The sequence below is a fragment of the Ctenocephalides felis genome, unplaced genomic scaffold (assembly GCF_003426905.1).
Source record: "Ctenocephalides felis isolate EL2017-DRISC unplaced genomic scaffold, ASM342690v1 CF-g0.4_SCAFFOLD_01886, whole genome shotgun sequence".
Taxonomy (NCBI): Eukaryota; Metazoa; Arthropoda; class Insecta; order Siphonaptera; family Pulicidae; genus Ctenocephalides; species Ctenocephalides felis.
Genome location: NW_020538040.1, coordinates 45,044,286 through 45,070,375, shown reverse-complemented (window position 1 = coordinate 45,070,375; position 26,090 = coordinate 45,044,286). Strand labels below are relative to the sequence as shown.

Below are 26,090 nucleotides of genomic sequence, written 5' to 3'. Positions count from 1 at the left end.
TAATTTTTTTTATTTACATTTGTGAATTACAATCTGTCGTTATAAACAACATTCAGTAATTTAAATGGTTTATTAAATAAGGAAAAAGGTCGAAAGGTCAACCACTGGTGATCCTATTCGATATTGTATATGTTTAGCTTATAGATGTAGCCCTGATGTGAAAAAAATTGTACATATTACAGGATTACTAAAGGATATTACTAAAGGATATCCATGGATATGCCATGGTTTTTGTATAAATAAAAAATATTTTACAGTTTTGAAAAATGCATAATGAATTTTAATATATTGTTAAATAAAGTATAAAGATTCAAGAAATCTGAATAATTCATTGATTGCAATAAGCATTTAGATTATAAAATAATTTTTATTTCAAAACCAACAAACAAAAAATTTTTGCGCAAATTATTAAAAAAATTGCATTTGTCAACTCTCCAATAAATCTGCGATTCTACAATGTTTTTTTTAAGAATCTTATGGTTGTTTGCAGTGATTTTTATCATCGTCTACATTACTATATGATTTCAGGATGGCACCGATAGGAGCAAGATACTGCTTTATGGTAATGCCAAAATCGACACGGTTTGAATGTAATTTATGTTCCAAATCTATTTATAAGAAAAGTTCTCTACAAATAAAAGTCTATTGCAAATTTCTTGATCATATTGCATTTGAGGATAATTACATTTGTTTCAAAGCTGAATAGGATAATATCGAAGCGACCTAGATATGGAAGTTATGCACGTGAGGATTGCAATGTCAAACATGGGATTATGAGATTGGTAATATTATCCCTGGTTCTTAGGTTCCACAATAGTTCCAGAGAGTTTAGCTATCACATAACATAATTAATATACACATTTCATTCAAATGACTATTGAAAAATAAAAGGAATAAAAACTAATGTTAATTTTTTCTCATGTATATGTATCTCAAATAACACATCGTTTATAATTCAAATTTCTTTGTGTAAAGTGTCCGCATGAGTAATATATCGTAAAAAAAATATATAGTTTGAGGTGGTTTATAAGAAACATTGTAAAAACTGAATATGATATTGACCGCACACAAGCACGTTTCAATTTATATTCAAATTTACATTAATGTTAGTTTTTAATATAGAATTTGAAAAAAAATCAAATAAAACTTACAAATTATGAATAAACCACGTGCGTTATTCTAATTAATCATAAGTATTCAAAAATATTATAAATTAAAGAATTATTAAACTATAAATTTCAATAATTTTTCAAAAATAATTTTGTTTTTTAATTCAACTTAAGTTATTTTAAAATCATGTATGAAATAGTTCATTTTATATTTTACAAACAGAATTTTCAGCTCATGTTTGAATATATCTGTCATCCTAGTGAGATGGTTAAGTCAATTTTCACTATTTTGCAAAGCTTGATTTTTCGAAATTCGATTACTCGTGTAATATCGCGGATTGATATTAATGGTTTGAATTTTTTATAAAGTGCTTCATTAACTTTTGTTCCTAACCAATAGTTTTTCAATTTAATAACTATTTTCTGAGTAATAGTTAAATACCGCGATTTAAAACATTTTTGCCGAAATTCGACTTAGCCATTTATTTACTGGTATGGCAGATATACAAAATAACTTTCAAACGCCCATATAAACCCAGATTGGAATTATTTCCCAAAGCTGAGAAAACTCATATTAACTACTCATGTATTAATTTGTGTTCGTGAAATTAATACAAATGTGTTGAGTAGTGTAATATTATTTGTAAATGTATAATTTGCCAGAATTAACTAGTCAGAATGGAAACATTGAAATTGTAAATATATAAATAAAAACAACATAGCAAATTTGAAGCAAAAAAAACTATTAGAAAATTAACGTTTTTGTTATTCTATCAAAGCTCAATTTTGTGCAGTAGCCTTATACATGGTGCGCTATTTTTTAAAAACAATGTCGCCTAAATGGCTACCTGTACAAACGAGCCCGATGCTTCCAATTTAAATGGCTCACCCTGTAGTAAATCATAATCTAACTGATACATATTATTTTATTTACCTTGAGCACATGTCCTCGTATGCAATTTGGCCGCCAAAGTTCTCAGAGAATCCATATTTTCATTTTGCTTCAGCAAAAATTCAGACATTCTTCCAAGCAGAATGGATGTTGTAGCGTCAGCTGGACTCGTTGTACTTGTCATCATTCTGACCACGCGGGTCTAACATAAAAATATTTTGCATTACATTTAATAATGGATATATTTATATCAATTTCTTAAGTAAAAGTAAAAAATGGTTCAAATTATTATAACTATATGAAATAATATCTAGAACTACATGTAATATGCATTACCTACTCTCACTAAAGTAATCGCCAAGTGTACGCGAATCTCTGAATATTGACTTCATCAACTGTAAATTTTTATTTAATTCAAATATTCGCTAATAACACAAAAACCAATATTTTTCAAATCCCATTGATAGGAATTTCTATTGAGACATGCTAATTAATATTTGGCTTAAGGTGGGTCTAGCTGTTTTGGATATACAGAGCAAAGAGTGCAGAAAATAGAAATTAAGTTTTTGAGAGAACGAAGCATCCGATTTGAATGATTCAAATAACAATACACCTGTAATAAGGTAATGAAAAACTTAAAAATTTCTGCCAAGGCAGATTCAGCAGTCTCGATAATCGATAAAAAAGTGACTTGGCGATCAAAAATGATCCTTAGACATATGCACATATAATTAACAGATATTTTATAAGGATTGTAATAATAAGTACCAATTTTGTTTTCATTTCTATGAGTTCTGTATCAAGATTTATAAAGGTAACTTATATAGTGCAATCTAATGTCCTCGTCATTTTCGATAGTATGGATCAACCGACCTGACTGGGTTTGATCTTTAAGAAAATTTCAAATTTTTTTCAAAAAATTATAACTTAAAATTTTTAAAATATTCAAAATGATAATAATTTAATATAATTTTCAATTTTTTGAAAAAAGAAAAAAAAATTAAAGTTCAAGTTTTTAAAAAATGATCTAAAAACTCAAGATTTAAAAAAAAAAACCTTTTAAAGTTTCAGCAATTTGCCTTAAAGCACGATGCCATATACCACCAGCTATATAATTTATTTAATTAATTTATTAATTTATTATTTAATTCATTTATTATATGTTTATATGTTTTTTATTATTTTTAGTTAGCTTATAATTAATTTTAAAATATAAAAATTTTGTTTAACAAATCTATAAGTATTTTTAATATCATAATTCTACATGCCTCGCAATCATGACTCTAGTGGGGCCCTTTTAGAATAATTTTCATTCAAGATTTATATTGAACACATACATATATTTATATCTATTTTGTTAATTAAATAAACGCTAATTAACTTTCCTTCAATATAATTATGTTATTACCTTTCCTTCCATCCAAAAAAAATGAAAAAATACGTTTTTCAGCCTGTTACTGTTGTGTTTTCCCATAACGAAGAGAAACAAAACTAGTGGGGTGTATAGCATCGTGCCTTAAGACAAATTGCTGGAACATCCCGTACCGTAACGAAATGTTCGAGGAATACTGAATGTTTTCAAATAGATTATTATTAATATTGTAACATTGTCTAATATTTATAAAAATTATATAAACTGAATTGCAAAGTTGAAATTATTTGTTTAAAGTATATTAGAACTATAGTCAAAATTAAAAATAAAATCTTAATTATTTTCGATATACAACAATTTTTTTTTTGAAAAAAAAAAAAAGTTGAAACAAATTTTTTTTCCAAAATCAATTATTTTGTTAAGACAAGCAGAAAGTTTTTTGAATCATTTAAATCGGACGCTTAGTTCTCTCAAAAACTGCCATTTTTTACATATTTAGCTCCGTATCTTCGAAATGGCTGGGCCTGCCTTTGCCAAAAACTAATAAACACTTCTCCCAATCATTACTAATTGAATGTTTTTTAGATCATTCAAATCGGATACTCCGTTCTCTCAAAAGTCGTTTTCTATTTTCTGCACTCGTTGCTCCGTATCTCCGAAACGGCTGGACCTGCCTTCGCCAAAAACTAATCAGCTCTTCTCCTTATCAATAGGAATCGAATGTTTGTTGAAACATTCAAATCGGTTGATCCGTGCGCCCGAAAACGTGACTGGAAATTTGTATCCATACATACATACATACATACACACACACACAAACATCCATTTTTTCTGAGGTATGCCAAAATTTTCAGAAGCCTTCAAAACGTCGAGAAATGTAAAAAATTTCAATTTCGATTTTCGGCCCATTACAATAACTTGCCCTACGGGAAGTTCAAGAAATCTTCAGCTAAATTCTATATAATATTCTGCAAGGCAGCATGAAGCCAATTTTTAAATCAGAGTTTAGAAAAATAATAAGATGTTCGATTTATGGGTATTTGGTTTAACGGTTTTCAGAAATTACTTCATTTTCATTTTATTTTAATTTACCATGTATAAATGCTTTAAAGTTACCTTCAAGAAACGATTAACAAGGTGGTTCTTATTTATTATTTTATACAAATATTAATTATTTAACTTTTTAACACGTTCTAGGTAAAGAACATATTATAAGTTCAATATTTTTAAATTATTGTATCTTTTATCCATCAAAAATAATTAATAAGTATATAGCCAAAAGATGTTACAAAACTCTTGGAAACACTCCAAAACATGTTTAATCATTGTCGTAACATTGACACTTTTAATAGCATCAAAATATCCTCCATTATAATGATATCTCACAAATTTACGGTGTGGTAAAATATTGTTTTGAATAAAAATAAATATGTATTTCAAAATGTGTGAAATAACTTTTTTTTAAATAAATATTTTAAAAAAATAATTCAGTATTTTTGTATTGCTTTTGTTTGGGAATATTTATTTAAACATGTGAAATAACTTTTTCAAAAAATGAATATTCAAAAAAAATATTAAGAATTTTTTTATTGCTTTTCTTTAGGAATATTTATTTAAAAATGTGTGAAATTACTTTTTCAAAAAATAAATAATTAAGAAATTTTTTATTGTTTTCAACAGTAACTGTTGAGTTCATAAAAATAGTTTATTTAATCTAAAATATTTATCATAAAATTCATAGCGTATAATAATGATTTATTTCAGCATCATAATTTATGTTATTAACTATTTTAATAATTAATATATTAATTAGCATTTAAATATAAATATGTCTTATAGGTGTCTTACAAGTAATACCTTAGTCTTTTTCTTCTTAGATTTTATAACCATTTCCGATTTTAAATAAGTCCTTTTAACGATAGTGAGGAATAATCTAAAATATGTTACAGTATATAAGTTTATTTAATTCTATTTATCATAATTATTTAATTTAATAAAGATATTATTAAAAATAAAATGCATAAGTAACAAGTAAGTGAGATTTTTAATACAGAACTTTTACCATACAGAATTTATTTAGATACCATTAGTATTTTCTAATAACAACTAATTGGATTTGAAGCTTGTAAAAAATTTGATTACAAAACAATTTAATTCAGCATGAATATTTGATAGAAATTACTACAATTGTTCACCGTACAATTTTTCATTAATTTTTAACTTTATTTTTAATTTAATTAAATTCTATACAAAATTTAAGAATCAGATACCACAAGTGTTTTATAATTGAAATACCAACAACTAATTGGAATTAGAACGTCAAAAAAAATTTTTCATTACAAAACATTATTTCATTTCATTAAATTTCATTACAATTTACTACAATAGTTTATGCAGTTTTTCATTAATGAAAAATAAGAAACATAGTAAGCAAACTCAGGCTCGATTTTCATTTCAATTAAAAAACAAGATCATCTTAACACAAACTACTTACTATAAAAACTCCCTCTTCGAAACCGACCGAAATATTTGAAAATACGCCGAAAGGCACTAAATAATTAACACTAGAGCTTTAAATAATTCATCTTTCCTAATAATATTGTAAATAATTTATATGACAATTAATTTATGAATATTTACTACAGCCTTACAGGCACAAACTGTCACCTAATTTGCATTAGAGTTAAACTAAAATCATTTTCGCACAGCTGATCGTCTGTCATATGTTCCCGTTTTGCCGCACACTGGATCTAAAATAGAACACTGCTTAACGACTCGAAAACTATCGATTTTTTAATGCATATTGCAAATATGTACGACATGTTCACCCGGCATTTATGACACAACTTAATTGTACTAATGTTAATTAATGACATGTCGAAACTATTGCAATAATTCACAATAACTTCTTGAGTTAATGTTAAAACTAACTGTCAAAAGTGACATTTCTTAACTGTCAAAGTGTTTGAAGTTCGTGCGAGAGATGGCGCACGAATATGTATCAGTATCGCCAACATGAGCGTTACCGATATGTCAAATGAACTAACCTAAAAATAAAGAATGATTTTTATGTAACCTATAAACAATATGAGTGCAGTTTCTTAATTATTTACCCTTAATATCCATAGAACCTTAAAGTTATTAACAAACTTAAACAACTTAAACAACAAACCATAATGTTGTTTAGAACAGTAACAAATTTATTAAAAGCTCCCTTAAGTTACACAATTAACAATGCTAGCCTTATACAAAAATCATCCTTTCATACAAGTTGTATTTTAAATAGAAGAGGTGATCGTAATGAAATGCTTTCATCTCTGCCAGTAAAAGATGAAGGAACTGCTGGAGAAAAGGGTGTTCATATTGATACTCTTATAACAGAGTGAGTAATATTTGTGAAAAATATGTGTCTGTATAGTTTCTTTAACTTCAATCGTTTCAGGAAAGCAAAACTGTTTCCTGACGCTACGACTGCTAAAACTCTTTTTAATGGAGTTCCCTTTGATCAGATTGAAATCTGTAATATTAGGACTACACCTAACAATACTGTAATGAGTATTACGAACGCTAAAGGTATGTAATGCTGTTGTTTTTTATTAGCTAATGACAAATGGCATTATTTTGTAGATTTAGTGATTGTTAAATCATGTATAAATATTGTATTTTATCCTGCTTCAATTTAGAGTACAGAATACTCTAATTTGTCAAGACACTGAATTTCATTAACTGATATTTACTTTTATGGATCCAATATTGTTACAACAAATTGTGCAAGGAAACAATTTTAGAAAATATAGCACAAAGATGCACAATATTAGAATTATAATAGAAGATTAAACATCGATGTTCTTTAATTTTAAACTGACCATGAGCTCAGAATAATAATGGGTTGTATTTATTACATTGCTTGTTCATATATTGTTTAAACAATAATTAAACATGAAATAACTAATCATGCTGAGCAATCAGTACTTTTTGTGTATGCTTATTGATAGGTTTGTATTTTTCTGCATTTGCATGTTATATTTGATGCAGTTGCCTTTATATTTTAGTTCTAGATAACATATTAAATCTTTTATGTGTAATTTTAAAAATTCATCACTTTCATTTGTTATCCCAAGTTCTATTTAATAATTTAAAATTTAAACTATATATCATAAGCATTTTATATGGTGATTTTTCAATAAAATGCAATAATTCGAAATGTTCTGAAGTAGCTACTACATTTGTCCCATAACTATTGTTAGTGATAACATTGACTGGGAAATTCAAAACTTCTATTCTATTGGCTTCTATCATTATAAAATTTGTATGTGGTGTTATAATGATTTATATATTTATATATATATAATTATTGATTTTTATGAGATGACGTTTATCCTTTCAAGGTTTTCTGAAATAATTGTTTAATATGTTAGCTTTGCAAATTTACTTTACTGTTGTTTTGATGATGTTTATTAAAATATTATATGAATGATGTGCCTTTGGATTTACCTCAAGCATTGATGACTTTATTTCAAATGAAATAGTTATTACTGTGTATTTGTTATGAAAATCTTACTTACATTGAAATATATTTTAATTGTATAATTTATTTATTGAATCTTATAAAAATAATTATTATATATACGTAAAAGCCAATTAGGATATTATTTTGCATGAATAATTCATTATTATTTATTTTGACTTTATATTCATAGCCTTATGTATGCTTTATAACTCTACTTCTTTTAGTATTTTTAAGTCATCTAATTGGGTGTGTTTAAGCATGAAATTTGCATTTACCAAAAATTATTTGTAATTCACTAACTATTTAAAAAAAATCTAGAATTAAATACATTAGTATGTGGTTTTATTTAATACTTGATGAACGTGAACTAGCTAATAAAATTTTATGTTTATCTTCTATATAACAAAACTAACATTTTCAATTATCAAAATATTTTATATTATACTAACCTACCATTGGAATGTGTTGTTTTCAGTGCATATTAGTTTCCTTACGTAAGGGAAGTGAACACATATTTTAAATATACGTATAGCATACATGCAATGGAAACTATAAATAGTTAAATTTTATGCAATCGATTATTACATCATGCATTCTTGCTTTGTATAGTGGTTCAGTTTTTTCATTGAGTGAATCAAATGACTCCATTGTCAGTGTGTCATTATTATCCAATGATTCTGCCATTTCATCTAAATCTTTGATGTCTTCAGCATTTGCTATCATATTCGGTAAATCATATATAGCCATTCCTGTAATTTTATTCATATGTATATAACATATATATATATGTACACATTAAATACTTTTGTTAATAAAAGCTTTATGACCACAATGAAGTGAATCTCTTTTACTATAAGAGAGCAGTATGATTTTATGCTGTAATGTAGTTTTTTGTTTATAATGGAAATTTGAGGCACTATTTTGAAAATCGAAAGTCGAAATTTTAATAAAATACTAAAGAAGTGCAGTATATTGTATTGATAGTGATTTTTTTTAAATATAAGTATATAAATAAAGTATTAATAAAAATATATTAACAAAGGTTTTGATAACTTTATTAAAGTAATTTTATTTATATTTTGATGTTTTGAGTTAGTAATATATGTGGCAATGCATGTTAATATAAATTTTTAATTAATAATTTGTCAGAAATAATTTTAACTAATATTTTACCTAAGCTATATTTGCTAAATGTTTTAAGTTGTTCCTGCAATGCTTCGTACGTAAATAATTTGTTGCTATCGCTTCCCAAAGCTTCTAGATGAGAACATAGTGATTTATGATAAATTCTCATTAAGTTTTCATAATGTTGATCTCGAAGATATTTATCAGTACAACAAAACAACATATATGTTATGTCCGTTACTGGGCTACTATATCTGGTGATTTGCCAATCCAACAATATTAATGAACTGGGTTTTCCATTCTGAAAAAATATATATATATTTTAAATTTCAATCTTATTCACAACATGAGCACTGCAATTTCCTTTTTTTTTTTGGGAATTTCGAACCTTGCTTGCATAACACATAAATATAAATTCGAGCGAATCTAGTAATAATCACATAGGTTGGGAGATGTTATTAAAAAAGATTTTTATCACTATTTTGGATATTTTCGAGGCCTAGCCATACATTTTTTACCGAAGGTAAAATTCCGGGGTATATTTATTTTTTCCCGAAGAAGTCTTTAAATAATATATGCTTCAAACTGTCTTTCAAACTTTTTAAGCTTTGAATGTTATATTAGAGGCCAGCAAAAATTTGGTTAGTGGAGATATAATAACTAACTTTCATAATATTTCAATTTACTTTATTAATATAATTAATAATTTTAAAATGAGTAAGTGCTAAGATGTAGATACGATTAATTATTATCGATTGTATTATGAACGAAAATGGATAAAAAGCGCAAAATCAATCATTGAAATCCTGTCAATTATTTTTTATTTATTTACGTGTTTGTAATTACTTACAAAGCCGGATTGAGCAGCCAGTTGTAAATAATTATGACATACATATTTTTATTTATAGTTCTTTTGGTTTGTATTGTAAGTTACGCTAATCGTTACTTATTAGTGAACGTTGTGTACTTTGTAGTATTATTAGCAAGCTAATTGTTTGCGAAATGCATGTTATGTGAATATTTCTATTGTCAATTACATTACTCTTGAAATGATGAATGTGGAAGCAGTATATGTTTATCTATATAACATTATATAGGTTAACTAACAAACTAAGGTTTTAGACGAATGCAATTTTAGACTATAGTAGATATTTACATTAATGCTTGCGTATAATTATTGCTTCGACGAAATTTGTTTATCTCAGAAATATTATAGTAATAGGAAGATGCAGAACTAATTAACCTTACCCGTCCTATAAGCTTATAACCTAATGTTTTATGAGAGGCAAACCATCGGTTCACCATTCTCTCATGTGTGGCGTTTTTATATTAGCTCCTACGTCCAATAGTTATCATTTGATCGAATGTTGCAGCTATGCCTGCGAAAGGCGATTTCCACTTGAAATTATATAGAGATCTATAATCTCAAGTGGAAATTTGACATCAAAGCTGCCTGATGTCGGGCTTTGGTCGTGGCGAGAATCGAACCAGTGAACCCGGGACTAATTGGCGCTAGCCCACGTTCGAACAGATTTTGCCATTGCTGAGTCCAAATGTTGAATAACTCAACATTTTTCGACTTTTTGTTATTGCATTGTACGATTAACGGTCCTATATATATGTTCGGTAATCAACGATTCGAAGCTAATACTCAAATAAGTTGAGAAAATTAATGTTGGAAAATGGTGCCGCCTCATATTAGTAATATTCTTCGTCAGCGTACAAACATTTTAATACCCGTTTCAGATTTATGTATCTGCATATCTCGTAACGATTGATCGGTGTTAATGATGGTAAAATATCATAGATCCTGTAAATTCTACTGCAAACTCTGCTTTCACTTTTCTGTGCAATATGCGATTACTAAGAGGCCGCGGTTAGCCATAAAATAATTTCGAATCAAATTAAAAACATAACATCCGTTATTCATTTGCAAGGACAAGGCGCTTGCGTCACATAAATTATATTATTCCATCGAATCTATTATTTATGGAAAATACGCTGTATGATGATTGATAATCTGCTTGATGTAGTTGTTTTCGTTCGAAATTACACGTGCCGGACTCTGACTAACTGGTCAGCTGGTTGTTTCATGGAATGATCGTTACCATCAAACGGGTTTAGTCGAAAAAGAAATATTGGGAATTTCAATAAATATTTTTAATTAATAACAAAATGGTATGGAATAGAAGCCATTTGTCTTTCGAATTTAGCAATTATTTTGTATTGAGTAATTAAGTTATTCTAATGACCAGAGTTATGGAACATATATTTTAAAAAAATACTTCTTTATAAAGTTACCAATAAAATATGCATTCAAATTATATTGCACTTTCTAACTCAAATGCTCTATTGTTGCGTTATATAAATTTTTATTAAGCCGTATTGATTACTTGAGTTTTTCTCTTAACTTAAAAATATATAGTTGGTAAACTTTGATGTAGAATATATGCCAATAGGCAAACCTACCACATTAGTATTCAAAATTTTGTCAAAAAGTGAAACTAAACATTGATCTGACATCATGTTTTAGCTTGGACTTCTATGAACCACAAAAATATAGAGATATGTTTTTCGTGAAAATAGCAAGATAAAAAAAACAGTTACACATAAAAATCGATTAAATTTATCGTGCATATTGTGTGCAATATTAATATTAGTAATACTAGATTCCCTACACCTTACATTGCATCTTATGATCGTACATCTTCACTTTGCATTCGTTTATTGTCGATAATATGTTTATAGTAATTGTTGTTGACGAGATTATATACTTCATTATCTTACAAAATCTAAAGGATCTTTGATTTCTATTAACATATTGTAATTGTATTTGATGTACTAAAATTTTTCTTTAACTCTATATTTTTGCACTTGTTACCAAAATTTGAAGTTTTTTGAAACTAAGTTCTTCTCAAAATTTATAATTAATTTCATTCCAAAGAATTGTTGGAAATAAATATGCCAGATCAAAAAAATGTTAGCTATTTTTACTCGCATAATTGAAGGGCCTGTATCAGATATAAAAATATGATGTTCAAGAATTCTGTATAAATGTAAAATAAGTAAATATTAAATAATTTATATCAAACATCTAATGGACAAATGGACTTGAATGACGCGCTACTAAATTGACGCTTGCATCTAAATGCATTATAAATTTAGTTGAGTAAAGTAACAAATCCTTTAGATTTTCGCATCCTGGAAACTAACTCTTAATAACCTCATCTTATCTTCAATCGACCCTTAATAACTACTATATCCTATATTCAATCAACCTTTAATAACCGCATTCTATCTCTAATAGACCTTTAATATCTACAGCTATTTTCAATCAACCCTTAACAACTCACGTAAAAATTGAAAGGGGTAGTTACCTCAATGAATTTTACCAATAATAACAGGTTCGGTTTACCAGAAAAGCGTCTTATATAGACAAATCTTTAAACAAACTAACCTGGTTGTACATTTCCGAAAATTGCACAAGCAATATAATATGTAAGCATTGAAGCAAATTATCTATTTCATGAGTTACCTACATATTCAGCTATGACTCACGAACAAAATGATACATAAGTAAAAGCGAGCAATTGCTCTAGATTTGATAAATATTTGTATTAATGTGTCGATAGCTTTAGATTAGATCACAAGTGTCAATGAACATTTATTACTATAAGTTATTTACTTTCGTTTTTGACATCGTCGATCCACGTGCGTTTATTTAGAGATATTATAGAGACCTTACTACACTGGTGCGTGCGATCACAATTATATTTTAATTCGATTTTGTCAAGGGTCATCGATTTGATATTTTAGGAATTTATTTTATAGATCGTTGGTATCTGGAATGTACAGATATAAATTAGATACTTTGTATATTTTGTAACCTATAAATTTTAAAATTAATTATTAATTGCTTTCATCTATTGCGCATATATCATATCACATCATTAATGAATATAAATATTTAAATGTTTTCTTTATATATATATATATATATATATATATATATTTATTTATTTGTGTGTCACGTCTTCTTTCCCGAATCTGAAACCATTTGATCGACTTAATTTGAAATTAAGTCTAATTTCTAAGTCTATTTCTTTGTCTAATTTGATTATAAGTATTAGCTCCAGAAAATCAAATCAGTTTTTTCCCGAAAATGTATAGTTCCCGAAAAATTAAAGATATTGAATGTTGATATTTTCAAGCTTTTTTTTAAAGATTTGCGATGACAAACTTTTTATGGTTTGTATATATGGAAAAGTTTTTGCATAACATACATACCACTTAAATGTAGATTTAATATTTGTTTTTAGAATATATATATATTTAGAATACAGCATAATGCAAACAATGTATTAAGGCAATTTTCATGCACTCTATACCCGAATAGTTAGTATATTATATTAGAGAAAAACGCGTTTATATTACTAATTATTCATTGTTAAGATAGAAAAATGTTCTATTCATCCGTCTTCATTCTAATTTAAAGTAGTGCACATTTGGAACGAGACATTTGAGATTCATTTTTAAGTTCCAGTTTCATACCCTTTATTTTCTATAAATATTTGGTATGTGTAATAAGCGTAAATAATATATTATTTCATGATATAACCAGACGTCGATCATATTCATGCACTTCAAATTTAAAACCGTTTAACATATCTTAATTTTTGGTATATAATAACTAAAACATTATTATGCCATATTAAATAATTCTGTTTATGAAATTTACCTCATATTTAAACATCATGTTATTAGTCCAACAATCACCGTGACACACCACTGCATAAGGTTCAGCAAGGGATGCTTTTACGCCATCGAACATAATTTTCATAAAATGTTTTTTAAATTCTTGCATTTTATCTCGTGCTCCAATTTCATTATCATCTAAAGTGTCAATGGCTTTATCAATAAATAAATTAAAGTAGGGTATTAAATCCGTGAAATATTCCTCATTGCTAAAAACGACGTCTTCTAAATTGCTAAATTTCTTAAACAATTCTGGTTTTTGATCCTTCAGAGCAAAAGATATAGCATGAAATTTTCCTAGTTGTTGCATTGCTAATACGGCATGATCCAAATCTAAAGGCTTGTTTCTGTCCCACATTTGATAACCTTTTGTAGTAATATCTTCCATTAGTATGCACTCTTTACCTTTTTCTGTAGAAATTCTGTAACACTTCATATCAGAAATGAATCTGTCATCAGAAGATATATTTTGTTGCTTTTGAATTTTTGTCATTTCGGGTAGTACAGATTCGTAGGTCAGTTTCTCTCTAGCGAAGCAGTCCTCGACTTGATATTTTTCCCGCCTTATTTCATTTTCAGGGGCTAGCTTTGCTATCAGGGACAATTTGACGGTGGCTCCTTTAAAGTTTAATCCTGTGACAATGACTCTATAAATCAGTCCTATATAATTGTCACCTTTCTTAGAACCTGGTTCTATGTAATATTCCCATTTTTTTAGACCCAACTCTTGTGTGGTTTCCTCTATTAATTTTACAACGTGCTTAGGTAGCATTTTGGTTGTTGAACATAAGCAGTTATTTATAAAAGAAATTGATAATTAAAATGTTTAAACTAAAAATACCGTTTATCTGGTGTCGGTTATTGGTATCGACTTGAGCGCACGTTGCGAGGAAAACTAAACACGTTTTCGTCGTGCAATTGCGTGTTCTTGCGTAATATCATTATTGCCTTGTAGTAAGCGAGCGGCTTAGAGTGGGGTTACGTCGAACTCTAGGAAATGGAGAGGCGCTAGGAAAGACGTTTTTATGATACCGACCGAGTGAAATCAGCTTGTTTTATGTAATTCGCGCAGTAATTCATTTCCTTGGATATATTGCATGGCCTAATTTTCACAATTTTGCTTCGTCTTAATTTTTGCGCACATACAACGTATTTATTGTAGAATATTAGCATAATAAATTAGAACAGTGTCAGTTCGTTTATGGAATTAGCTTAATAATATGTACATTTTTATTAGAACGATTATTTTATTTTAGTTATGTAGATATTTTGACTATGCACAGGTATGCTTTATTATTCGAAGCACATTATGGTCCACGTTTACTCTAAAAATTCTGAACCGGTGAAAATGAAAACCGTTCGGATGACAACAGTTGCAAATCATTCTGAAGATTAGCTTGGACGATTCTTCATAACTAATTGTTGAAGCTTTTTATGGTGATGGAGTTCATAGTCATAACGAACAACCTCAAATATTATGGGCTTATGAAAAGTGGTTGCATGATAAAAATTCATGATTTTCTGGAATACTGGTTCGTGTCCAAATTTCATAATTGTATCGTGACAAGTTTTTGAATCTCAGTTATTATTGATTAAGTCGATTTACACTTACAACTAGGGTTTAATTATATCTTCAAATTAATTTCTACAAACTTTGTCACATGTTTATGTAAAAATTATCCTTCTAATATTTAATAATCTTTTCTATTTACGTTACTCCATAATCCGAAATTATAGAATTAATTATAATATCATTAACATAATTTTTGTAAAATAAGTGCAAAGTTGATTTTTAAATATTTTGGAGTATTTTTAAATAATCTAATCTTTCCGTGTTCTTATCTTTTAATAATATTCTTTTTTACATTTTTATTCAGCGAAAATTAATACAATAATTATATGGATTACATGATTAAAGAATTCCTTCTTGTAATATAATTTATTAATTTATCAGATAATTATAGATAATATTTTATAATCTAATGAGAACATTTCTTATTTCTTTTAAATATTTATTTATTTATCTTTTATCAATAATGGAAAACTCACTATGATTTCCAATTATTAGTTCATATGAACTAATGAATAATAAATTACTAATAATTCATTCATCTCTAATTTCTGAACATATCAAAAAGTCTGGTAGTTAAGCATTTACTTCTACAAAAAGGTTTTGATATCGCGGTTTGTGTTCGAACAAGTAGGAACCAAACAAGTCGCAAAATTTTGATTTATTTCAAAATTTTGAAACACATTGTTGTTTTTCTACACATCATACTTTCATATGCAACTATATTCAAAATTCACTGTAAATAACGAATTTTGCGTTTGTATTTCTATTTACAACTTTTGACTGTTTTTTTCTTAGATCGATGCAATTATTTGTACAATGTTAAAAATAATTGGCGCTTTGAACGAAAATTTCGTCGAAATTCTGAATTAATGAACATCGGTTTATCAACTGGCAAAAAATCATGGGTTAAGACGAAGGAATTTCGAACGTATTAGAACTAAAGCAGAGGGGTCTATCAGTAAACGAGAACAATTAAGCGTTTTTTTAACTGTATCTACGGCTTTTATCTTTTTCGATGTTATTTTTAAAAAGTGTGTTTTTCACTTTACACTTTTGTAAAAAAATTGTATTTTACACTTTTCACTTTATCTTGTAAACAAATTTTGTTAATAAATGTTGTTATATTTTTTCAGTATTAATTGATGCCCTCTATCTATAAAGATCTTTAAAGTTCTTTTTATATAAAAAAAAAAAACAAGTATATTGCTGAATCACATCATTGGCCTCGATTTTCGTAATGTTTATATGCTAGTCGATTCATAATATTTACAATTAGTCAATTAGCAAATAATCCTTTCCAATTTCAATTTTTTCAGGTGTGATTCAATTAACTAGATCTTGTGGAATGGAAGGTTTCAAAAACACCAGAAAGGGTACTAATATTGCAGCACAAGCTACGGCCATCGGCATGAGCACGGTATTTAGTATTTACTAAAAATTATAATATATCTTTATATAGTATTTTCTATACAAACATTATATTAATAATGAACATTTTGCTGTAGAGAGCTCTAGCGAGAGGAATCAAACAAGTGAGAGTACGCATTAGTGGTTTGGGTCCAGGCAGAATGGTAATTATTTAAACATTAAGCGGTCAACTTAATGTTAACTGAGATTGCTAATTACCTAATTATATTAATAATAGAAAGATTTAAGGCGTACATTTAGGAATATATAAGAAATGTACACAAAACGCCAGAATTCTCCATCCAATTCAATCGATTTTATTAACACGTTTATCGTCTCGATAATGACAGAAAAAAATTCAAATGGGCTATAGTAACTTTATTAAATGTCAGTCTTATATGTCTGACGCATCCAAACAAGGTACAACAAATATTAAGTTTTGTTTATTTAATATTTATTTTTTATAGTTAAGTTTAAAAAAATCTCAAATGAAATTTTTTATATATTTGTACGTTCCAAAGGTTGCTGAATATTTTGGCATACCTTACAAATAATATATGTATGTGTGTGTGCGGATACAAATTTTACATCGACGATTTCGGGAACACAGATCTACCGATTTGAATAATTCAAAAACATTCGATTCGTATTGATAAGGAGACGTGCTGATTAGATTTTGGCAAAGGCAGGTCTAGCCGTTTCGAAGATACGAGACAAAGAGAAATAAAGATGGTAATTCAGTTTTTGAGAGAACTGAGCGTTCAATTTGAATAATTCGAAAAACATTTTACTTGTATTGACAAGATGAAGAACTTATTAAATTTTTGGGAAGGCAGGTCTAGCGGTTTCGGAAATCTAGTAAAACATATGCACATCGAATTATCAGATATTTAAGGAGATTTTAATAATACGTATAAATTTTGTTTACATTTCTATGCGTTCCGTAACATCGTTTGTCCGTTAGACTACGACGCGGCGTTTACGCGCTTCGATATTTCGTCTCTATTGCAACTGAAGCAGCGCGATGACTCTGAAAAAATGTTCAAAACATTTCGAAATATAAATATTTTTTTTTGTTGAAAGTTTTTTATTCAAGAAAGTCAATTTTCTTCAAAAATTTAAAATTTCTCAAAAATCTAATTTTTTCAAAGTTCAAAAAAAAATTAATCTTTTTTTTAAAAAATAATTTTTGGTACGGGGAGTTCCAGCAATTTGCCTTAAGGCACGATGCCATACACCACTAGTTCCTGTTTTGAATACAGCGTTGAGCGCATTGTGTAGAAATCAGTTCTTATTGTTTGTAGTAAGCAGAGAAATTTTCAGGTTTTGCTCCTGATAGGCTAAATTTTCAAAAAAATTGTGATTGGCGTGGCCTTTCTACCAAATTTCGTATGTCAGATATATATGACCAACATGGCTTATGTAGAACTTCTTCGCGTCAGACATATATGACTGACATGGCGATTAACGTGCTAAAAATACATAAGTACTATGTTTAGTAGATAGTTTGGAAATCAATTGATGTTTTTATCAGGATGTCCACTCGTGTGGAGTAATTGCTTATAACCTGGATTAATAATATATAGTCCTTTTATTTTCATTGCATTGTCTAATTGGGCTGATTTTATGTTATGTTTAAAAAAACGATGTTATCATAACTGCCTCTTTGAGATATGGCTTGATAACATATGGGTGAAGTTGCATTTTATGTGTAAAACGCAAAGCAAATACATGGCAATTTAACAGTAGTACGATTTTGTATGAAAACTGGAACGTAACATAATCTTGCCTTGCCATTGGTCTATTTCACGGCAGAATCGGCACATAAATTTCTTATATAACTTCGTACAAATTTCTACGAGAAATGTGACTTTTATTATTGCAAGAGGAAGCACAATTTTAATGTTTTCCAACGGTACAGTCGTTGAAAGAAGAAACGATTGTCAATATTTCCGTTCGGTTATTATATATATATATATATATATATATATATATATATATATATATATATATATATATTCCGTCTTCCTCTTACGATTTTGCATCATTTTCTTGTCAAGAATACAAACATGTTATGAATTGGTGTTCATTGTTAAATACGAGGCCCCGTAACATAGCGCTTCACTTTGGAGACAACTCGAAAAAAGTGTCAAATAAGTCAGTTTAGCTTATGTTTACAAAAATTTACTTAACCATAATAGAAACATAGAAAAACAATAATCACTCACCTGTATATATAATACACCAGGAAATAAATGCAAAAGTTCCTCGTGTTTTTTTTTAACATTTCACCACACAAATTCGATTTTTGTTCGTCATTTAATAAAGTAACTTTTCACTAACACGCGGTACCTTGGGCAATGACAACTATTTAATGATGGACACCTATAAACTTATGTATGCCAACATTATAAAAGTGAATTGCAGGATCTTAGAATTTATAAATATATTTAATAAATATGAATATGGTTGGCAATCTTAATGTTTTATTATTTAATCTTTTGAAAATCTAATATAAACAATTTCATGTGATAAGCAATCACTTGTAAATAAAACTTATTAAGTCGAAATTGCAAAAAAATAGTGTTCTATGATATATTTTATTCTTTTCTCGGATCTAAGATTTTTGACTTGCAATATTTTACCAATCGATTTGCATGAGTACAAATAAAAATATAACATATTTACAGTCATCCATCAAAGGACTCCAAATGGGTGGATTGGATATAGTTTCAATAACTGACGCCACTAGAGTATCATGGAATCCACCACGACCAAGAAAACAAAAGAAGTTGTAGATACGCATTTGTAAAAATTAAGCATAGAGAATAAATGTTATTACTATATTACGAATACTTTCATTTATAATATCACATAAGTCTGCTTTTATTTATACAAATTCAATTGTACTTCATCAAGAAACAAATGTTCATACGGAAAATAGAAGTCATAAAAAATATTTAAGTTAATTGGTATCAGCTTTTCCAAGTTGAGAAGATTTAAGAATGATTTATTTAAAATACTTTCAGTTCAGGTGATATGTTGTATAAATATAGGTAAGGCATTTGTAAACTTAAATTTAGAACAGTTGAATAACTTACATCACACAGATCAATTTAATAAAAATTAAATTATTTTTTTAAATTTGCGAGAACCGCCGCTTCGTAATTCGCAGAAAAATTTAATTGTTTCCACTGCTTGTACTTCTGTTAATATAAAACAATAATTAATTTATGGATTGTTAGTATCAGTCAAAAAAATAAAAACAGCATTTTTGTACTAAAACGTACCAATATATTGTACTTCATTTTAGCAGCACACAATAATATAATACATCACGTTGTAACACAATAAATTCTCTTCATGACAGCAATAAAATCTAACCATCCCATGTGCACTTAAAAATATTTTAGTACAATGTATATTGAATAAGATGTAAGCGATACCTTGAAGGGATGTCGCATTGAGAATTTAGGTGTAGAAAATTGCAATAGCATTAAAATATACCATTTGAATTAGATTTTTAAATAATACCAAAACAAATCATAAATTAAATTCTTTCGTAGATATTCATACATAAATATTGGCTTTCCAGAAAGACAACAGATTTCACATTCACTCCAAAATTAATGAGTTATTATATAACAAATTTTTAAATAACTTATATACAAACACTATGCACAAGTGTTGATGATATATGACCTTAAAAAATAATTAAATATTGCGCTTAAAAATCAAATTTACATACACATTTACCCATTCTATCTCTAGAAAACTAGAACAGATATTCTTATGAAAATTTTGCATATATAAAATATCTCAAAGTTTTGAACCATCTTCATAAATAGAAATACCGTACAAAGTTAATAATAAGCAATAATTAAATTATCATACAAACTAATCTTAATTACAATGTAGCCTGTGTTTGAGGTGCAAGTACAACTAGTACATAAATAAAACCAAATCTAGACATAAATGATTAATATGTACATAGATCTATCATGTACTATTTACAGGAACCTCAGTCTTCACGTAATATGATAAATTCCTCTTCGAAACACAACTTTCAATGATAACAATTGCAATATTTTTTTGAGTTAGTATCAAATTATACCACAGATTAGGGTAGTGTATCAAACAATATGTCCTTGGCTGTCGTCGTTAATGATTCTGGGAACTTAATTTCAAATGATACTAGCAGATCGCCTCTCCTTGATGATTCCTTGGGGAAGGGAAGACCTTGCCCTTGAATCCTCTTCACAGTATTGGGCTTGATGACCTCATTAGCTGTGTTAATCCGAATAGAATCGCGACCCATTGTGGGTACTTCGATCACTGTTCCGCATAAAGCCTAGAAATAAAGAAATATATCTTGTTAGTACATGTTGGTATAGTAGTCAATTTATGAATTGTATCAAATAAAATATATGCAACGAGATTAATTTGGCTTTACGTAGCAAATTGAAGTATATACAATGAATCTGTGCTTTTTTATTAGATACATGCAAAAATGACGAAGTCGACAACCTTTTATCAAAAATAGCCAGAAAAAAATCGTAATATTCAATAAATTATTAGCAACGATGGCTAGAACTAATTTTAAAAAACAATGTTTAAAAAAATTCTATTAAATTTAATATTCAATGGATATTGTATATTGTTTGTAATATATTATTTACAAATAATGGGCGCTTTAATATTTCGTTATTCTTCAATTACGTAGAACTACAAGATAATATAAGTTTCTAATACAAAAAATAAGGTTGGCCGTGTATTCAAATTCCTATTGAATTAGAGCAGATTATAAATAACACATGTATATCATATTAGTACAGGGGGATTCATCTGTTTAAATTTATACTGATTTCTGGTACAAGGCCGATCGATCGTGTTATTGAGAAAGATTATTTTAGTGAAACATTAGTACATTAACGTAATATTTTCAATAATTTAGTTCTCAAAAATTCAATTTAAATATTAAAATCCGCATACATGATTAAAAGAAATGTGATTAATATATATATACAGCTGAAACAGCACTTTTTTACAACGTATTAATTTTTATGTCTGTCCTGAAATGGACAACAAATAAAACTGTAGAAAAAAATGACTTTGAAAATACAAAATTATCTGATCATTGTCAGAGATTTTGAAAATGGACGTATTTTAATGTAATATGAATTTCTTTTTAAATCTTGCCCTGGTTGTGTTTGTGCTGAAACAGCATTTCGGGCGTATATTTTAATCACAAACGCAAAGAAATTACTAGAAATGTTCTTGATTAATCAGTCAAGGTCAAGGCTAATGATGTACTGCAAGCTGTGTTTATCTTTATATCATCGTATTCATTCACAAATCCGAGTATTCCAAAGTTAACTAGGCATAAAACAACAAATATTTTTACGCTAAATTAGCCAAAGCGGGGAGTGGAAACAATCTAACTTCTACGTAATCATTTATTCAATTCTGGTATGAATATATTATATTTGAAAATTGATATTATTGTCTAACAACTGAGTACATTGAAAATCAAGTAACCAAATATGCAAAAACGAAGGAGATACCATTCTTCACGCTAATATAACAAATAGCTGTTCCTGATGGTAACGATTTCCAACACGTTTGCCCGATTTAACATCATTAACAAATAATCTGAAGTGATTTAAACATATTTCAATAAAGAGGCCGTATCCATATATATATATATATATATATATATATATATATATATATATATATATATATATATTCGATGTCATTGTGTTCAATTCTGGTCTAAATTGCAAGATCGGCATAACGTAACGCGCGCCTTTTCGGGACAATTGAAAAGTTGACGTCAACATGTGAACCGATGTACGCCTCCATTCATGTCAAATTAAGAAAAAAAAACAAATGACAATGATTTTATCTCGCAAATCAAATACTTCATACATTGCTATCTAGACAAAATTGTAAAAAATAAAGAATAGTTTAAATACTAAAAAATCGACGAGACACATGTAGGAAAGGACATATAACTTGATACAGTAAGATGATTTATATAATTTTAATGGTTACCTCATTCGTATTTACATAGTAGTTAAAATTGATTGGCTAGAAGTGTAACCTGGGTAACTACTTAATAATTTTATTTAATAAATTCTACGATTATTTAAACGATGTGGTATCTAATATCAAATCAGATTATTACTAGTTCTGATCGTTCCTGATATCAGGACAGTACAAATAAAATGATGAAATAAATGAAAATATACTTATATTTTTTCCTTATACTTCGTTTAATGTTTACTGTTTTAGTTTATTATGTGTAATATGATTTCAAGGTATATCTGAAAAAAATCTCAAATATGTGAAAAAGCTGCAAAACCTTTATAAATTTTAAAATTGTTATAATCATATATACATCTACCTCAAGAAAAGGCAGAGATTATTACTGCTACTAATATAGTAGTTAATATTTGTTTTATAGTTTTGTGACTATGACTACATTATTGTAACTAATTTCATTGAGCATTTTCTCAGCGGATATTGCAATCTTAATAAAAAATTACAGTTCTTCAACTGTATTATCAGATCATTTGATGCATGAATGAAATTTAAATATTTTTTTATGGCTGAACAATTAGACATCTCTGCACAATGCTCGCACTTATGAAATGTGTGATAAAGACTTGCTAAACTGGCAAAAATGTAATTAAGATTAACGAGAACCATTTTCGTATCAGTTTTGTGATAATATGCAAAAAAAAACTTGTATGGCATAAAGACTGTTTGTGTTGCAGCATGAATATGTAGTTTTCTGGAGACTGAGTATAGGCTGTAAGACCAATAATAAAAGTATGGTTATAAAATACAAATCAATTAGAAATTGAAGCTGTCAGGTACATTAATGCAGATTAATTCATCATTGATATTTTACACAAAGCTGCTTTAGATAATGGTTCTTATCACTTGTATGACGTAATGCAAATAAAAACATCATACAAGCACTTTCAAAGCTTGTTAAAACAAAAGTGAAAATTTATCATATCACATATAATATATTGCACGTTCGAAATTAAACTCACCAATGATAATGTTCCAGACGAATCAAAAAGCTGACGCACACATGACATTGATTTTTATCTGTGGCTTGCTTTCCAATGTTATATTTAAATGCATTTCATAAAGTCAACAAAGAAAAAGGTTTATAAACAAAATTATCTATGAAGTCGAGATCATTCATAGGTCGGTTATTTAATAATCAAAAATGATCAATAAACATGAACTGAGATGAAATTTTACATCTTCATATCTACTTAATAATAAAACAATGCGTACTGTTAAAACGGTACAGTCTAAAAATGTGGGTGCGGTTCAATACCTTCTGAAATTCATTGATTTTTAGAGGCCAATAATATAATGTTCTTAAGTAAAATAATTACATATTGTAAACGATTTGTGTACAATTTAATACTAATAACATAATAATCGAAGGTGAAATTGTGTCTAAAAACGACCGCCAGTAAGATGAAAAAAAATCATTTTTCTCTGGCCACTGAACAGTGAGAGCAAAAACCGAACGATGTGTAAAAAGATGAAAAGCGTTGACGATTTCTCAAACTATTTTTAACCAACCCAGTTTTGGTCGGCAGATCGAAACTTGGCACAAGAACAGCAAATATATGTGTAACAAACTTTACCGAAATATAACCAACAATTTCGTACGAACAGAATTCGGGGTGGGGCAGGTGGTCTATGTTTAATTCACAAGCATTAGAGAAAGTCCTTGCGCCAAACAATAATCAATTATTTAATGTTTTTATATAGAAAATCAATACTGGTGGAATTTTTTTGCCACATTCAACAGGTTGTCATGAAATGGAACTGTTATTTCTTTGAAAATAATATATATATATATAATATATATATATATATATTTAAATTTAAGAAAAATTTAGCCGTTTCTCGTTCTATATATACTAAACATCTGCACTTGTTGCTGGTTCATTCACGGTAGAAAATTATCAAGTCTGAAGTATTTTTGGTAAAATTTGATCAATTTTGGTAAAAAATTATGTTGAAATGTAGATCTTAAAAATCACGAGCAAGGATTTGCAAAGAGTCAAATTTAACATAACAAAGAGTCAGAGATTATATGCGTGCAAATTAAAATGCACTCATCCCCCGCTTTACACGGAAGATAGGTTCCATAAAAAACGTGTAACTCTAAAAAAAACTTTTATAACTATAATCATTATAAAAAATTCCTTTCTGTTAGTTTTCAAAATGATGAATAACTAACACATTGAACTAAAATTAAATATTAATATATTTTATATCAAACACATTTAATAAATTATAAAAATATCAATTTATTTCAATAATATCATGTTAATTGCTCGTCTTGAATAAATTTACGATATCAATTATATATAAACACTAATTAAAAACATAGTTTAAAACAATGATACTCTTTGTTTTGATATTTCAAACAAACTAGCTTATACATACATAAAAATTAGTTTTGGTCATAAAACGGGAAGTTCTCATTTTATCTCGAAGAATTCGTAACTGTAACATACATTTAGAAGTGATGTATTTTGACAGTAAAAGAATGCAAATGCTATTGCAGATATAAGCAAATATAGTTTTGTGTTTATAATTTTGTGTAAATGCAAAATTAATAAATTCCGTTTAAATAGAAATTATTTTCAAACACCACGCAAGATCGAAAACGTGTATATGTGGAATTGATATAGGAATTGATACTATACGCACATATTTGAAATTAGTATTGATTTCAAACTAAACATTTTCACACAATTACTAATTATATAGACTAAAGTATATATTGAAAGTTAACTATACGTATAACATTTAGTATTCAATTGATATGAAAGAGAATAAATAATGTACACAAAATAATAAAAGCTAACAGTTCAATAAGGATAGTATATAAAAAAATCTTAGTATGCACTAGTAATTGTATCAAGTTCAGGAAAATGTTTCTCGGACAAGGTGTTCAAAAATAACAAACTCATGTAGTTTATTAGTATTAGTATTCAAAATAAAATAAAGATTTCTTTACAAATATAGTAAGCGATTTCTTCATGAATTGCTGTACATATGTATGCATATGTGGCGCAAATAGCTCACTCAGTAGCGTTCTCGACTCACACGCTGGAGGAATTCGGTTCGAATCTCCAGCAATACCAGAATTAAAAATATAAAATATTAAAGTAGGTTAAGAATTGTTAATTTGTAGGATACAAGAAAAAATTGTATTAAAAGTAAGAAGAAAAAAAACAATTTTAGTTTAGAAGATGAGAAGAACATATTGAGAAACAAGAAGAAGAATGAAAAAT

General features: G+C 27.8%; 4 protein-coding genes across 4 annotated transcripts in view; 1 reads left to right on the top strand and 3 right to left on the bottom strand.

Annotated features, from left to right (window-relative positions):
- LOC113375009 overlaps window positions 1–5,900 on the bottom strand; it is a 35,291-nt gene extending 29,391 nt beyond the window's left edge. The window contains exons 1-2 of the mRNA XM_026614963.1: window positions 5,868–5,900; window positions 2,044–2,203 (exon numbers count right to left, since the gene is read on the bottom strand). Of these exons, the coding sequence (XP_026470748.1) occupies window positions 2,044–2,188 (145 nt within the window). The 5' untranslated portion in view covers window positions 2,189–2,203; window positions 5,868–5,900. The remainder of the gene's footprint in view (window positions 1–2,043; window positions 2,204–5,867) is intronic.
- A 570-nt stretch (window positions 5,901–6,470) lies between these two features.
- Window positions 6,471–19,572, top strand: LOC113376660 (28S ribosomal protein S11, mitochondrial; the record flags this gene model as incomplete). Its single annotated transcript, XM_026616661.1, is given in 5 exon segments — window positions 6,471–6,755; window positions 6,816–6,946; window positions 16,653–16,753; window positions 16,842–16,907; window positions 19,434–19,572. Coding segments are annotated over 5 exon segments (612 nt in total). The 5' UTR covers window positions 6,471–6,549.
- LOC113376659 lies at window positions 8,136–14,588 on the bottom strand. The gene is made up of 3 exons (XM_026616660.1): window positions 13,747–14,588; window positions 9,057–9,309; window positions 8,136–8,632 (listed from the first exon to the last, which is right to left on the bottom strand). Exons 1-3 carry the CDS (start codon window positions 14,533–14,535, stop codon window positions 8,433–8,435), a joined length of 1,242 nt encoding a protein of 413 aa, XP_026472445.1. The 5' UTR covers window positions 14,536–14,588; the 3' UTR covers window positions 8,136–8,432.
- Window positions 19,573–20,077: 505 nt separating the features above from the next.
- LOC113378090 (dnaJ protein homolog 1-like) lies at window positions 20,078–23,884 on the bottom strand. Its single transcript, XM_026618606.1, has 2 exons — window positions 23,811–23,884; window positions 20,078–21,094 (listed from the first exon to the last, which is right to left on the bottom strand). The coding sequence occupies exons 1-2, from the start codon at window positions 23,856–23,858 to the stop codon at window positions 20,864–20,866; spliced, it is 279 nt and encodes a 92-aa protein (XP_026474391.1). The 5' UTR covers window positions 23,859–23,884; the 3' UTR covers window positions 20,078–20,863.
- Between the last annotated feature and the right edge of the window lie 2,206 nt (window positions 23,885–26,090).